The 16653-nt window shown below is 40.7% G+C and overlaps 1 protein-coding gene across 4 annotated transcripts; it reads left to right on the top strand.

Annotated features, from left to right (window-relative positions):
- Positions 1-775: 775 nt before the first annotated feature.
- Positions 776-7770, top strand: LOC148040339 (uncharacterized). Of its 4 annotated transcripts, none has more exons than XM_087698561.1 (6): positions 776-1150; positions 1241-2587; positions 2995-3185; positions 3281-3364; positions 4071-4244; positions 7346-7770. In XM_087698561.1, the coding sequence occupies exons 2-6, from the start codon at positions 2074-2076 to the stop codon at positions 7358-7360; spliced, it is 978 nt and encodes a 325-aa protein (XP_087554687.1). In that variant the 5' UTR covers positions 776-1150; positions 1241-2073; the 3' UTR covers positions 7361-7770. The 4 variants fall into 4 exon arrangements, with proteins under 4 accessions (XP_087554687.1, XP_087554678.1, XP_087554660.1 ...); XM_087698552.1 differs by lacking the exon at positions 7346-7770 and adding an exon at positions 4967-6677; XM_087698534.1 differs by lacking the exon at positions 7346-7770 and adding an exon at positions 4367-6677 and having other exon boundaries at positions 783-1150.
- Positions 7771-16653: the final 8883 nt, after the last annotated feature.

Genomic DNA, 16653 nt, shown 5'->3' with positions numbered 1-16653 from the left:
TTTTTTTTGAGTTATTTACGTATTACTTATAACTTAATAAATAATTAGTTGTATAAACTACTATAATAAGTTGTGCTAGTATATTTAGTCACTTACTTAATGCATTGTGTTGTAATCGATAGTGTATTGATATAATCAATTTAGTACTATATTTGTAGGTAGACTTAATATACTCTCCTCCTTCAATTTTGTCTCATCATTACAATGTTCACTTTAGCAACCGTAACAACCATCTAGAGAAGTACAATCTTTCAGAAGGTTACAATCTACCTTCTTCCCTTTTTGTCGTAATCAAGAGTAAAGGAAAATAAAGAAAAGAAAAGTGCATATTTTCTTAAAAGACGGGGGAATGGCCCCTTTCTCCATAATTATAAAACAACGTCAAGACCTATTTCAGCTATTCGACATGATGGCAAGGAAGATGCAAAATGTGTGAGCCACTGAGCTGCATGAGGGAAGCCCTTCGACATTGAAGATGAAGACGAAGAAGCAGAGCAACAATGATAATAATGTATTTGTAAATTGTAGTGCTTATGGAAAGCCGCGATGATAATAATGTGCCGACAGAGAGAGAGAGAGGGTCCATAATCAAAGTGTTTCTAATCCTGAGATCCACACCGAAAGACAGAAAGAGAAAGATTGACGGACTCTTAAAGGAGGTGGTTGCTCTGTCCTTCTTGAGGGCAATGTTGACAGAAGAGGAGGGGGTTAAAAGGGAGAGAGGAGGATCAATGACAGACAGAGAGAGAGAGAGAGAGAGAGAGGGCGCAGGGGTCTAGACTCTACATATCCAAATCTGGGCGGGGAGAGAGAGAGAGAGAGAGGCTGTCTAGACATCTAAATTTGGGGGGGAGAGAGAGACACGTCTAGATATCCAATTTACTATTTAGGTTTTCAAACTCTCTGACAAGAATAAAGCCTTGTACTTTTGCCTCTCGTTTGGCCCACCGAGAGAAGTGGATCATCAAACGCAGGTTTCTGGATGGAGAGGAGTTTTTTTAAATTGGGGGCCAGTTTGAGCGGAATTCTGATCTGGGTTATTCGCACTCGGGCATGCCGCCATAGCTCCTGAGATCGATCGGAGGCTTGCTCTGTTCCATGATGATGTGGGTTGCGCCAGCAGCCAATGTGATGTGGCTATGGCGGAGAGGTGGAAATTCTGAAAGCCCAAGAGAGACTTTTCCTCTTCTGTAGATCATTTAACAAAAAGTAAAGTTTTGGAATTTTGCTGTGATGGCAGAAGTGACCGCAGGCCCCAGGGGAGACGCAAAATGCGTGACCATGAGCAGAGCAATAATAAATCTATCTACAGTGAAGAAGAGGAAGAAGAAGAAGAAGCAGAGCAACAATGATAATAATGTATTTATAGGGCTTATGGAGGGACGCAACCTCCTTAATTTCGATCTCCCATGTTCACTTCCCGCTATCGTCCAAGAACCGCTCGCGTGGAAAAAGCCCTTATCTCCATCGCCTTTCTCTGCTTTGAGATTCATAAATCACTCCAATTGCAAAAATATTCAGTTGCCCTAGCATATCATCATCATCATCATTGATCAGTGTGTGATTCTTGATTTTGAATCTGCGCTTGTAGCTTGCTTCCATCTGAGGGAAGGGCAAATTAGGGTTGCTCACATCATTCTCATCACCATCATTATCTTCTTGATTTAATTAATCTGTGTTTGTGGCTTGCTTCAATCTGAGGACTCGGGGCAAATAGCTATTATTACCCTCATTATCATCACCATTGTGAGTCAGTCAGATCCTTCAGTCGAATTTGTGTTTGCTGCTCTCTTCGATCTGAAGGGAAAAGTATTTGTTATCATCATCGTCACCAGCACCAGTACCAGCACCAGCACCGCCACCGTCAGTTGGTGTCATTCTTGATCTGAACCTGTGTAATGTTGCATGCTTCAATAATCTAAGGGAGAAGGCAAAAGGTGGTGGTCGTCGTCACCACCACCAACAATATCACCATCAGTTGGACGTGTGATTTTTAATCTGAATCTATCTATTGTTGCTTGCTTGCTGAATTCAATCAAAGGGAGAGAAGGCAAAAAGTTAGTGCCATCATCCATGGAAGAAGATTATGTCAAACACCAAGACCTTTGCCCGCCGCCGGGAGAACAATATCAAGGCCGACGACAACAACCAGACCTTTGTGTGCAGAAGCACCGCCACCACCAACAAGAACAACAGCAAAGGAGCCAATATCTACAACAACAACAACAACATCGAGACCTTTGCGAGCCGCCGCAGCAGCACCAATCACAGCAACAAAGCGAAGAAGATCATCAGCATCTGCTGCAGCAACAACCTGCACATCTACAGCAGGAGTACTGGGAAGAGGAAGGGGAAGCTGAGGACAAACATCCTGTGTGGCTTTGTGCTGCTTGCACATTCCCTTATAACGAGGCCTCAAGCCATGCTTGCTCCATGTGCTGCACTCTGCGTCCAGGCTTCTCTTGGCTCCTGCTTACGCTAGGTGGGACTCCATTACCATCTTTCCCTATCTGCGGCATCCGGCGTGCTGTCTGGCGTGCTATCTGCTCTTGCATTTCTGGGGCCTTGACAGGAACGTTTGCTTTGGGTGGGTGCTTGTGATTCGTGAATTCTCATTCGTTTATTTCTGGATAGAAAGCAGAGATGTTTGATAAGAAGATTGTGTGAATTCTCAGGGTTTATATGTTTCACTTGGTTAATATTTTCTATCTATGAAATGGATTGCAAGTTCTCGTAGTGGAGCAATCAAGGATGGAGATGGCACATTTCTGATTTATTGATTCGGAATATTCCTAAAGGAAGTTTTTGTCTACTGTTGGATGATTCCGAATCAATTGTATTTGCAAAAGCAAAAGAGCCAAGTTGGGCCAGCTCCATCTCATTTGTCTCATGAAAAGCTTCATTCATGGGTTTGCAGACAATAGGACTTTGCTGATGCCTCAATGGTAGGTTCATGTTGTCATTTGTTCTGTGATGGGTTTTGTGTGTATGCAGTGGGTGCTTGCATTGGTGCTGTGTCAGGAGTCCTAGCAAGCAGAACAACAGAATCAGGGATTCTGCGAGGGGCGGGCTTGGGTGCAATTACAGGGGCAATACTTTTGGTTGAAGTGCTAGAAGCTTCTCGTTTATACTGGCACTGTGAACGCTTTGATGCAAGCTCTGGCTCAAGTTCACCCCCTTCATTGGTTAATTTACAAAGCTACTACCAACACTTTAGTCAATCAGGCCACCATATGCATTAAGAATTGATTAACTGATTTTGCTTGTTTCTGTCTCACAGGGCGACTTTATTGAAGACTTGATCAGTGGTAGGTTTATGCAAGAGTTTGTTCTCCCTGCAGTGTTAGCAGCTCAACGATGGCAGGTTGGACATCTTTCTTTCTTTCTTTCGCCTTACCATGCACTTTGTAACTTTTTCTCCTTTACCATGCACTCTGTAATTGCTTACATACATTCTCACAATCATCAACACATGCAAATGTCTGGTCACAACTTGTAAAAGTAGGGTACTATTACAAGTAATGCAGTTTGTTGTTGATTTCGTGACCTTATTACAGCCATTGAGTATGTATAACATCCACAAAACAATGTAATGGAAACTAAACTAAGTTGCATACAAAGTAGCCAGCTATAAATTGGAGGACATCTCCTTGCAAGTATGAGGTTTTGAGCATTGCCATCTTGGTGCAACTTGTGTGCTAGGCATTATGCTCTAATCAATCTCTGTAATGATACATTATTCAAGCATCTCTTTTGAGCGAAAATGATCCCTTTCCGTATATTCAGCATGGGGTTGCTTCGGTGCTCTGGAATGAGCATAAAAGTATGCTAGGATCGAATAATTTACCAAGGCTTTTACATCCTTGCTTTCTTAGGCTTCATTTACCTTTGAATTGGTCTAAAAAGATTGTCTTGGAACATGGAGCTCAAATTAGCTACTAGGCTAGTAAAATTATCATGGGAAAGCTTAGCCATGTTTAGTTAGATGTTTTAATTTTCAAGGTAGCCAGACATTTTGCTGCATTTTATGTTTCTAGATCCAAAGAAGATTTGGCATTTTCTTTTTACAGTCAAGTGTTGATGATTGGGACTATGAAGATGGTTATGATACACCTTCGCCTCAGCAAATTAAACTCAAAGGTGCTACAGAGGATTTTCTCAAAACCCTACCACGACATGTGGTCACTCAGAGAAATCATGTAAATACATGTGGAGATGTCATTTGTTGTGCCATATGCTTGCAGGTAACGTCGATGCCTTTGCAGTTATACTACATTACCATAAGCTCTGCTCTCTACAATTCAAGTTTATGCTATTACATGTAGTGGTAAAATTTAGTGCATTCCTGACATAGCTTTCTATGTAGGAACTAGGACAAGGGGACATTTCAAGGACTCTACCAACATGCAAGCATATATTTCATTTGAGTTGTGTAGATAGGTGGCTGCTTAAGCACATCTCCTGTCCTATCTGTCGAGAATCCATGGGGAGCTAGATAGCTAGGATGGTTTGGGAAACTTTTTGAGTATATGGTAACTCACCCATCACTAAGTCTAGATTTCTATAGCTAGGTCCCAATAAGAGTATGGTCATTGAGTATGATGGCATGGCATATCACAACCAATCAATCCAAAAAAATCTAAAATCTAGAAAAGAAAAAGGGTGAGCAGTAGTGACATAATGCTGGTTTGGATAATGCATCACAGCACTATGTATCTTGTTGGATATTGTTGCAGATATGTTTTTAGAATAAAATCTAATGAAGTGTTGGCTGGGTGGTACTGAAACATCTTCTGGGAAAACTAGGTTAAAGGTGGTTCTTGTGTTGCATCATGATCTACAAATAGTCTCCGAATACATTTTTTACAAGCCAATTACTTGAGCAATATTTGACCCTCGAAAAAAATCAATTGTTACTTCAAGAAGCAGAGTGAAATTCCACCTTATGTTGTCAATTTGATGTTAGGTCGAAAGAAACATTTTACACTACTTGAAAGACAAATCATGATGGTATCGTACTATTGGAGATTGTGACCCTTTATTCAACCAATGCTTAATCATCAAAACAGTGCTTGGGTAGTGGTTGAGAACCTATTGAAGTGCCAAATGCAACAATCATGCAAGCATGGACTGCTAACAAGGGCTGATGTAAGAAATCTTAGCCTATTGATGGCATGACTCTATCAGAACCAATAATAAATTCACTTCGTTTTAAGGGGCATTACAATTCACTTCAAATCATCAATTTCAAAATTCTAGTACTCAAAACTCATCATAAATGAGTGACATACCTAGTAAACTAGTAATAATCACCCTTTGCCCAAAGTATATACTTTTAAGTAGCATACTAATGGACTAATGTTGAAGAAAAAAAGATCATAATACAATTAAACCCATAGCAAATCTCTCTCTCTCTCTCTCTCTCTCTCTCTCTCTCTATGTATGTATGTATGTATGTATGTATGTATGTATGTATGTATGTATGTATGTATGTATGCATGCATGCATGCATGCATGCATGCGTGTGTGTGTGTGTGTGTGTGTGTGCGTGCATGCATGCGTGTGTGTGTGTGTGTGTGCCTCTTGAAAGATACATTTCTCCCTAATTCTTTTCCCCATCTAATCTCGGCCTAGCATATTTCTTGATAAGAACATATTACATGCAAAAAAATTGATTCATCTAGCTTCCTTGGGATGTCTTTTATTTGGATGACAAAACCACCACATTAGTTTTGTGGTGAATTGCTTAAGCATGCAAATACATGTATTTTAAGGGATCAAAGAACAAATGCAATTTATATTGAGGGTTCTCGTGTTGATTGTCGAATGTCATTCTTTGTCTTTTAATGATGTCCTTAGCACTCTAAGTCTCTTTGGCTTAGACAAACTATTTGGAACTCTTTCCTTTTTGCACGGAAGGTGTGTTCCCATTTCTTGGCACCTTTCTTTGGAATTGAAGTTCTTTGAGGTGTCTATCTGGCTTAGACAATCTGTTTGGACTAACTTGCCTTTTTGTACAAATTTAGTCAAATTGCCTGGCATCTTTCCTTTGGTTCATAAGCTTCATTTGGAGTCAAAGTTCTTCAAGGTGCATAGACTAAGTCATCACACGTAGCTTGGATTCTTGGCATTGGAAGTAGAGGTGTCATTGGAATATTTTGTGTGAAGCCCATGATTGGAGTGTCGCAAATCCATAGGATCAGGATGATATTGACTTGCATTACTTGGAGCTTGAAAGCTGAGATCTCAATCTTTCCTACCACTAAGTATGGTCCTTGTAGGTTCCATGGCCTAAAGATGTTCCCCTTACAAGGAGTGAGTGGGAGGTTTCTCCAAAGGTTTGATTATCAAGGTTTCATTTCATTAGACAAAGTTACCTTGGTTAGGCTAACTTTTGAGCATTCCCTCATGCTCAACTTTCATACATGCTTCTTCCTTTAACTTTCTATCATCTTAATCACATTAGGTTTTGCATCCTCAAGTTCAAAGGAGTAGATAGTTATTTCATTCTTGAAGCACACTTTTTCCTTGATCCAATTTGGTTGAAACATTCTTGGGATCAAAGGAGTGATGCGCAATCTCATTCATGAAGTGCTTATGCGTTCTCCTTTATCCAATTAAATGGGATGTGGCATTGGATTTAGCTCTTTCTTTGCTTTAACTTGAGCCACTTGTGTAGCCTAGATGTGAATGCATTCTCTCTTTCTATGATGTGTTTGTATGACTTAAGAGAAATATGGACTCTCTTTCTTGCCCCTTAAGGGGTTTCTCTCACCTCTCTCTCTCTAAAAAGATATTCCAAAGTAATATTATAATCAGAGATCTTTTATATATTAGGACAGAAGATAAGATGATATTATTGTTATCCACTTGCCAAGCTTTTGTATAAATGTATATGAGAGAGAGAGAGAGAGAGAGAGAGAGAGAGAGAGAGAGAGAGAGAGAGAGAGAGATTGTGTGAGATGAATTGAGAAAATAAGTAATAGAGTGATAGAGAGTAAATTAGGGCAAAAGATAAGATGATGTTATTGTTCTCCACTAGCCGAGCTTTTTTATAAATGTGTTAAAATATATTTGATCAATTCTTGTTGAGAGAGAGAGAGAGAGAGAGAGAGAGAGAGAGAGAGAATATTTTGGATAGAATAAAATGTAAGATTTGATGCTAATTAGAGATAGATAATAGGTTAATAAGGGGTCTATTAGGGTCTATCATGACTAAAATCAAGAGAAAGAGACAAGATCCAACTGGGTAAAAAAAGAACACAGATATAGTGAATCAAAGGGGTGTAATTGTGTGATTTGATTGTTAATCCAAGTTAAAATTGGCATACATTTTCCTTTGCAGAATGTAGGTGCATAACATACCAAGAGAAAGAGAGATATTCAGTTTAAATTGGAGGATGAATATGCACCAATGTTCAAAAGAACTCTAGAAACGGATGATGCAATAAGATACAAGATGCAACAAGAAAGAGATGCAAGGAAAAAAAATATGGACCTTTGGGTTGATGGGTGCATTTATCCACCCGATCCACTCACTGAAAGGCCACAACAATTTGAAGGGCTTACATCATTTGTAAAGCTTATTTGTGAAGGCAATGAAGGATTGTATGGATACACATGCAAACTTATCACACAAGGATTAGCAAGGGTTCATCAAGCCTTGACAAATATGCATACAAGATTACAAGGGAATATGCAGTCTTTGATGGAAAATGATAGATTATTGGTTGAGAAGGATAGGGAGAACTAGAGCCTACAATAAGCAATGTCTCTCATTGAAGATGTTATGCATGCTACACATGTGCAAAATATGGAGTTATAGTCTAAAGTTATGGACTTGGAGAAGGAGAATCAAAACATAAAGAGAAAGCTCACAAAAACTTTGGAGATTGGGCCCACTTTAAAAACCAAAGAAGTACATCAGTGCATTCGATTAGTTAAACAAGTTCAATAATTAACTAAAGGAAATGGACAATATCATAGATGGATATATGCTCAATTTGCTACAATAAGAAATATGCTCCATCATGCATATAATGATACTATTGCCAAAGTCTTAAGCAAGGATATGGTAAAAAATACATTAAAAAATCATAAATTTAGGGACATTGTAGATGGTGTCGCAAGTGAACATCTTACAGATGTGAGCAACTTGTTTACTGCTACAGATGCTCACAGATTATGTGACAAGGTGGGAATGAGCTTTGTCATATTGTATGCTCTATCAACATTTGGATACAAGTTTTAAGCAAGTCTTCAAAACTAAGTGAGTAATGCCTCTATTAAAACCATTTCACGTGAAGAAGGCTAAAGTATGGTTCCAAAGAAGTTTCCTTTGTATTGAATGCATCTAACAACTTTGTATTGGATATATGTAGGGTTTAAATTGCAACGGTGAAGTTCTACAACATGTCTATGAAAGAATGTAGAGGCTTGTCCTCGAAGTTAATGAGAGTGAGATTATTAAGGGGCAAAAACTTGGAGGACCATGAAGTGTCAAGATTGTGTGAGAGAAGGAAGGAGTCTCGCTTGAAGCTTTCTTGCTTGCACAATGGGGGAAGACACACAAGGGTGGAGGCTGAAAACAGTTTTCCTCTTATTAGTTGTGTAAGCCAAAAGAACTCAAGTACAAAGAAATAGAAGAACCCTCTATATGGGTCTCAAACCAAACTCAACTAACTAAGGTGGCATACTAACTGAGCCACGAACTAGAGTAGATAAGGATAGCTATCATGTAGCTATTATTCATGGGCGGTGTACCAACCGCGTCTGCAACTGACAAGTCGGTGACATAAATACACAACGGTCACCCTGGCGTATCACGAGTGGAGCTCGATATCTCAACACTCCCCCTCGAGCTCAATCCCAATTCCTGCACACCAAGCAGGTCTCTGAACTTGCGCAGCTTCTCTGCGCCCAATGCCTTCGTAAATATGTCAGCTACCTGATCCTCTGTGCTGACATAAACTAGATCAATAAGACCTAGTAAAACCCTCTCTCGCACATAGTGATAATGCACCTCAATGTGCTTTGTTCTAGCATGATAGACTGGGTTATTTGCCAAGTGTATACTACTCATGTTGTCACAATAAATGACAACTGGCCCATCTGTAGACTGATGCATATCATAAAGTAGCTTATGCAACCAAGCTACCTCACATGCAGCCATTGCTGCACCCCTATACTCAGCCTCTGTGCTCGACAAGGCAACTGTAGGCTGTTTCTTGCTGCTCCAAGTGACTGCAGCACTCCCAAAAGAGAACACATATCCACTGGTAGATCGTCTATCAGAAATACTACCAGCCCAATCAGCATCAGTGTATCCATGCAACTGTATCTGAACCCCAGTCTCATAAAATAGTCCATACTGCAATGTGGACTTCACATACCTGAGTATGCGTCTAGCCGCATCCAAATGTGGTTTCCTTGGAGCCTGCATAAACTGACTTACCAATCCAACAGCATAGCTCAAATCTGGCCTGGTAATAGTCATATAAATCAAACTTCCTACTATGCGTCTGTACATAGTAGGGTCTTCTAGAAGCTCACCTGCATCTGTGCTCAGCTTCACATTTTGCTCCAAAGGAACTGAAATAGGCTTACAGCCTGTCATCCCATATTTGGACAGCATGTCCAATCCATACTGCCTCTGCAAGAGCTGTATCCCACTTGGTGATCTAATCACCTCAATGCCCAAGAAATAACGCAGCTCTCCCAAATCCTTCATCTCAAACTTCTGCTTCAATAGCATTTTCACATGAAGGATATCTTCATCACTGTCACCTGTCATAATCAAATCATCAACATAAATGACAAGTAGCATAATACCTTTCTCTGTTTTTCTCACATAAAGTGAGAAATCTGCCTTGGAAATCTGAAAGCCAATAGTGACAAGATACTGTCCTATCTTGTCAGACCATGCTCTAGGTGCTTGCTTCAAGCCATACAAGGCTTTCTTCAACCTGCAAACAAACTCAGGATGAATAGCATGCACATAACCTGGTGGCTGCTCCATATAGACCTCTTCTTGCAAATCACCATGCAAGAAGGCATTCTTTACATCCATCTGATGTAAAGACCATCCCTTTGATGCAGCCATAGCAATGACTGCTCTTACAGTTGCCATCCTTGCAACCGGACTGAATGTTTCTTCATAGTCAATGCCATATGTTTGTGCATACCCCTTGACTACTAATCTTGCCTTGTATCTGTTCACAGAACCATCTGCATTGTGCTTCACCTTATAAACCCACTTACAGCCTATTGCATTCTTACCTTTAGGCAAAGGTACCAATTCCCATGTAGCATTTGCCTCCAAGGCATCCATTTCTTCATCCATGGCTTTCTCCCATTTTTCTTTTCCCATGGCTTGCTCAAAAGAAGTGGGTTCTGGTTCCTGTATCACTTTAACCATATATGCATAGTGAATGGCTGTAAATCCATCATATTTCAGCCTATCCACAGGGTACCTAGCTCTCGTAGACCTGCGCAAAGTAGGTTCACTCCGAGGTGCTCTCAAAACATCCCTGGTCTTCCTTACTCCAGGTGTAACAATAGAAGGAATACCCAACTCATCATCAATGCTCTGTTCTGAGCCACTGGATTCACCATCCACATAAGAGTGACCTGCATTCACATCAAACATGGACTGATCAACCTTCTCTTTTCCTTTTCGTGATACCTGCATACCACTATCTGCATTACTTTGAGAAGATTCTCCTGATCTCAATCTGCCTGTCCATGGCGAAGAGTATGAACCATTGCTAGAGGACGCTCCAGGTCCACTAATATTTTGTGACTGCTGCTGTGAATTCTGTGCAGCATTACCATTTTGTGCATCTACATCATCAATCACATTTACTGGTTTATACCAGCTACTCATCTCATCAAAAACAACATCTCTGCTCACTGTAAACTTACGAGTAGAAGGGTTATAGCATCTATACCCTTTTTGCTGCAGAGAGTAACCAATAAAGATGCACTTCTCAGCTTTTGGATCCAACTTGGATCTCAGCTCATCTGGCACATGTACATAGGCAATGCAACCAAAAATTTTCAAATGAGAAATATCTGGTTTCCTACCAGTATACCTCTCCTCTGGAGTCATTCCATGTATTGCTGCAGTGGGAGTCCTGTTCATTATGTAGACTGCTGTAGCAACTGCTTCAGCCCAATAAAAATCTGGCAAGTCTTTTTCATTGAGCATGGCACGAGATACCTCTCCAATATGCCTGTTTTTCCTTTCTGCAATTCCATTTTGTTGTGGGGTATGACTGCATGAATATTGCTGCTTTATGCCATGCTCCTGCAGGAACCTTGCAAACTCATTTGAGAGGTACTCTCCCCCTCCATCTGACCTTAGGCATTTTACTTGCAGACCTGTTTCTTTTTCAACCATAGCTTTAAGAGTTTTGAAATGCCCAAAAACTTCACTTTTCTTTTTCATAAAATACACCCAAACTTTTCTGCTATAGTCATCAATAAAACTGACAAAATAATGACAGCCTCCAAGAGATGTAGCTTTAGTAGTCCACACATCAGAGTGGATTAATTCCAATGGCTTCTTACTCTCTTGAACATGTCTAGGAAATGGTTTCCTTGCCTATTTTCCAAACTGACAGGCTTCACATACCTTATGCATTTCTGCAACCTTGAATTTGGGCAATCCTGCAACAATATTTTGGGCCTGCATTGATTTAAGTCGCTGTACATTAACATGACCAATGCGTTTATGCCAGATATCAATATCTGCAACTACACCGGTCCCATGTGCAAACATTGCTGCACTCAATTCAGACATGTCTGCATCCAATGTAAACATTCTGCCCTTCTTCTTTCCTTTTGCTACCAAGCGACCTTTATTTTTCATATCCTCAACAAAGCATCCATGAGGATTAAATCTGACCTGCAAGCCCTGTTCAACCATTTGACCAACAGAAACCAGATTCTTGGTGATATTTGGGACATGAAATACATCGGACAGGTATTTCTTTTTCCCATCTTGCATAGACAAAGGAATTTTTCCAATCTGCACAATAGGATGTGCAGTATCATCACCAGTCTCCACAAATCCTGGTTTTTCCATTTTCCTTGCATCCTCCATCCATTCTGCATGACCTGTCATATGGTTTGATGCACCGGAGTCAACATACCATACATCGTTGCTTTCTTCTGCACTTGTCACAGAATTGTTCTTGTGCTGCACCATAAACAGATGCTCATTTCTGTCATCACCCTGTCTACTAGAGGATGCATAATTTCCTTGTTGCAGTTTTCCATTCATGATGTTATTCTGCTTTTTATAACAGTCTTTAGCCATATGACCCATTTTACCACAATAGTAGCATTCAACATTACTGTTTGCATTTTGGCCTCTTTGCCATCCACCACGACCTCTTTGGCTCCCCCTGCCTCTAGAGTTACCACGTCCTCCTCCATAGGACTGGTTTTCTTGAGTTTGCTGCATATTCTGATTTCTACCACGGCCTCCAAATCGGCCTCCTCTACCTCTGCCTCTACCTCTTCCAGTATTTGAGTAGAAGACAGCTTCTTTTGAAGTTCCTCCTGAAGAAGATGCACCACCATTTCTCTGTTCCTCAGAAATTAGAAGAGCAATCAACTCCTCAAAATCAGGAAATCTTTCACGAACTGAAATGGATGTCCGAAACTGTGCATAATCCTTTCCTAGACCATTCAAGGTCACAGAAACTAAATCATCATCTTCCACTGGTGACCCAATGGAAGCAAGTGCATCTGCAATCTTCTTTACCTTCATGTGGTAGTCGTTGATGCTCATATTTTCTCTTTGCACATTGTGCAACTCTTGCTTGAGCTGCATTTTCCTGGCTTGCGTATTTGTGCTATACATCTTTGACAGAGTATCCCATGCCTCCTTTGGCGTACTTGCATCCTGAATATGCACAATCATGGAGTCTGAAATGCTGATAGACAGCCAGTACATAACTTTCCTGGCTCTCTCATGCCATGCTTTGAATGCCTGCATTTGCTGTTGATTGGGAACATCAGGAAGAACTGGTTCTTCTTCATTTCCTGCAACAAATTCCCAATATCCTTTTCCCATAAGGAAATTCGTCATTCTAAACTTCCATGCCTGGAAGTTGTTCTTGTCAAGCTTTTCAGTGACAATCTGTGAAAGAGAATCAGATGCCATTACAAAAGACTGCAAAAAATTCTGTCACTGCAAAAACCACAGCTTCACCCTCACAAGGGAGAATCTGCAAAACTGGCGAAAGTGGTATTTGACCACACAGTCACTTCCTAGTGACGATTTTGCATCAACAGGCAACAGGGATGATTCTGTAACTCCCAATGTCTCTGCGCACAAGCATACAATGCAATTTTTACTGTAACTATTCACCGACCTGTAGAACAGTGGCTGCACAGCATAAAACCGAGCCTTTTCCTGAGTGCGTGCAGAAAACTTCCGTCTGCAAAACAGGCCCCGAAATGGCCTCAAATCAAAAAAACAAGGTCGCCGAGGGCTAAAGCCCACGCCCGCAGCATATACTGCCCTCTTGCTTCACCGCGAAGGGCGTCTCAACCTGAGACAATGCACTCTTGCAATTTCCAGCTGTGCTACCTGCAGAGATCTGCTCCCAAAACAGAAAATGAAAGCAACACTGCTCCTCTTACCAAACCACCGCGAGCTTGGCTTGCTTTCTTGAGCTCCTTACCACGAACAAGGCTCTGATACCATGTCAAGATTGTGTGAGAGAAGGAAGGAGTCTCGCTTGAAGCTTTCTTGCTTGCACAATGGGGGAAGACACACAAGGGTGAAGGCTGAAAACAGTTTTCCTCTTATTAGTTGTGTAAGCCAAAAGAACTCAAGTACAAAGAAATAGAAGAACCCTCTATATGGGTCTCAAACCAAACTCAACTAACTAAGGTGGCATACTAACTGAGCCACGAACTAGAGTAGATAAGGATAGCTATCATGTAGCTATTATTCATGGGCGGTGTACCAACCGCGTCTGCAACTGACAAGTCGGTGACATAAATACACAACGGTCACCCTGGCGTATCACGAGTGGAGCTCGATATCTCAACATGAAGTACTTAAAGTTTTTTAAAATCTCACTAATATACCTAGTGTTATTCAACAACAAAATAATGGAGCAATTTTATACATTGAGGGGTTTGGGGACTATCAAGTCGAATGGAATCTTACAAGTGATTTTAAAACATTGAAATGTATGTTTGGTTTATTAAATGCAGCGAATGAAAAATTTTCGTGCATATACTACGTGCAAACTAGGAAGAAAGGGAAAAATGGAAAGAAAGAATGGCTTGCCAAGGCAAGACAACAAGGTTCTCCAACGTGATTAGAAAGTCATGAGAAATGGAATGCTAGTTCTAGTAGATCCAAACTGGCACCCTATTTTGGAAATACCACTAACAAGGGTACACTTTTGCACATTGCATTTTTTGGTTAGAATAATTGAGAAGCTAGTATATGAATATATATGCTTTGCATACAAGATGTAGTCCATGTCACAAGCTGATGCTACATGCAAGAAGGTAGAACAAGTCCTCTCTGAAGTTGGATTGCACGAGAGCAAAGTAGAAATAAAAAAGGATGAAAAAAAATTGAGCAATAGTGGAAATATCCCTTGTAAACCATGCTTTGGTGGACCCAAGGCTAGGAAGTTTATATCTCCACCTCGAGATGAGGAAGAAAATATACTTATAAAATAATCGGAGAAGTATAAAGCATGGAAAAAGTTACACCTTGCTATTTCGAATTAGAGTAATGGGGTACGAATGAGGATTGCGAAGAGTGAAGTGTGGATACACCTAGATAGATTAGTAGCTCGCTTGCAAAAGTTGAGGTTTGGGGATGGTGATGCCAATACATTTGAAGACGTTGAGAAATCAAATGATGTATGCCCATAGAGGCTAAATGTATGCCTATAGAGGCTGGCCCATAAGTGGCTTTGTATGAGAGATATGACAAAGATCTATGCTCTAGAAGCTCTAGGAAGAGATGTTCAAAATCCCATAAGCACAGAGAAGAAAAGTGGTACTATCCAAAAAGCTATAAAGGCATGTACTTGACACTCATTCAAAGAAGAAGAGTACTATCATTCTGTGTCACTCAAGATTTTGTTTATGAGTTCAAGTTAATCTATCTTGGAACCTAATTCACTTGAGTTACAATTCTTTATCTCAATCATATTTTATGTTTTTAACCTTCATTTGCCATAGCTAGCATAGCTCTGAATCTATATTTCTCAACATGGTATCAGAGCCATGGTGAGCTATGACTAGCTTCATTAGAGTAGAGTCCTTCTTTAGTCCTATTTTATTATGAATGGACTGCAGGAGTTAAACCTACCTTAAGGACCTCTGCCATATCCATACCTTAGGGACATTTTCTTAAGCTACGACCAAGAAAAGCTTGTGCCTCTTCCTCTAATCAAGGAAAGAGGAGGAGGAGAAGAAGAAGAAGCAGTAGAGGAGGATTAGGTTTTCTTTTGAAGTACCCTACTTTGCAAACATCTCTTGCTCAAAATTTGGGTTCTAGGCTGGGGCAGGAGAGAGCGAGCATGAGAGAGAGATGGTCAAGCAACATCTCTCATGACTGCTTTTGTGACTCATGGCCTTCTCCTGCATAGGTACTTTTGTGGAGAAAAAAAACCATGGCACTTCAAGCCAAACTCCTTCACCCATTATCCCTAGACAGAAGCCTTGCCTCTCAACCCTTCTGCCATGGCCTCTCACCTTCAACCAGAGAACCCATTCGTCACCACAAGTCCTTGTTGCTATGGTCACAGGCATTGAGTCCCTCTAGTCTGTGACCTTTACTCAATCATATGACCAATAGATGCTCACGAGAGCAATCGTGGAGAGTGGATCATCCAGCACTTGAGTAGCACTCATGTACAAGCACTCCAATCAAGAAGCTATCACGACGAGGTCTCACAAGAGGACGTTGTAGCAAGCTTTGTAGCAGAAGAAGAGACAATTCATAAGTCCATGGTGGAGGCATGGACTACAAACAGCATAACACACTACATGGTCAGTATTATCACCACTACAAAAAAAATCATCATTTTGAATTAGTTTGTGTTTTTAATCTCTCTTCTTGTGCAGCATATACTTGAACATTACAAGGATATGGAGGCATAGCGATGGTGCTTTCTGACGCAAAATAGTGGCGTCGCTATTTACATTGCAACGACGCAAATAGCGACGGTGCTCAGACAAAAAAATGTGGGCCGAAACCCGAGCTCATTATTTTGCACGAACGAACGAAAGAGAGAGTGAAAGGGAGAGCAAACTCCATCTTGCATTTGAGAGAGAGAGGGAGAGAAAGAGAGAAAGAGGGAGAAGGAAAGCTTCTCACCGCCGCTGTCGCCATTCGCGAAGAAGAGGAGGGAGTGTATGGAGGGCGAAGAGGAGCCGCCGAATCCATTCTCGGCCCTTTATGGTGAGTGCATTGTTCCTTCTTACTTTTTTTTTTATTTTTTCTCTTTTTCTTTTATTTGGTTTTGTTAAAAATCATATGTATTGAGAGAGGGAGAGAAAGAGAGAAAAGGAAAGAAAGAACAAGAGAGAGAGGGAGAAAACATTAAACATAATAGGGAAAGAAAGAAAGAGAGAAAGAGAGGGAGAGGGAGAGGGAGGGAG

The sequence above is a fragment of the Lygodium microphyllum genome, chromosome 2, assembly GCF_053477565.2.
Source record: "Lygodium microphyllum isolate KBCC chromosome 2, Lygodium_microphyllum_v1.1.10, whole genome shotgun sequence".
In the NCBI taxonomy this organism is placed as follows: Eukaryota; Viridiplantae; Streptophyta; class Polypodiopsida; order Schizaeales; family Lygodiaceae; genus Lygodium; species Lygodium microphyllum.
The sequence above is the reverse complement of the archived record's forward strand: the minus strand, read 5'-3'. Positions and strand labels throughout refer to the sequence as shown.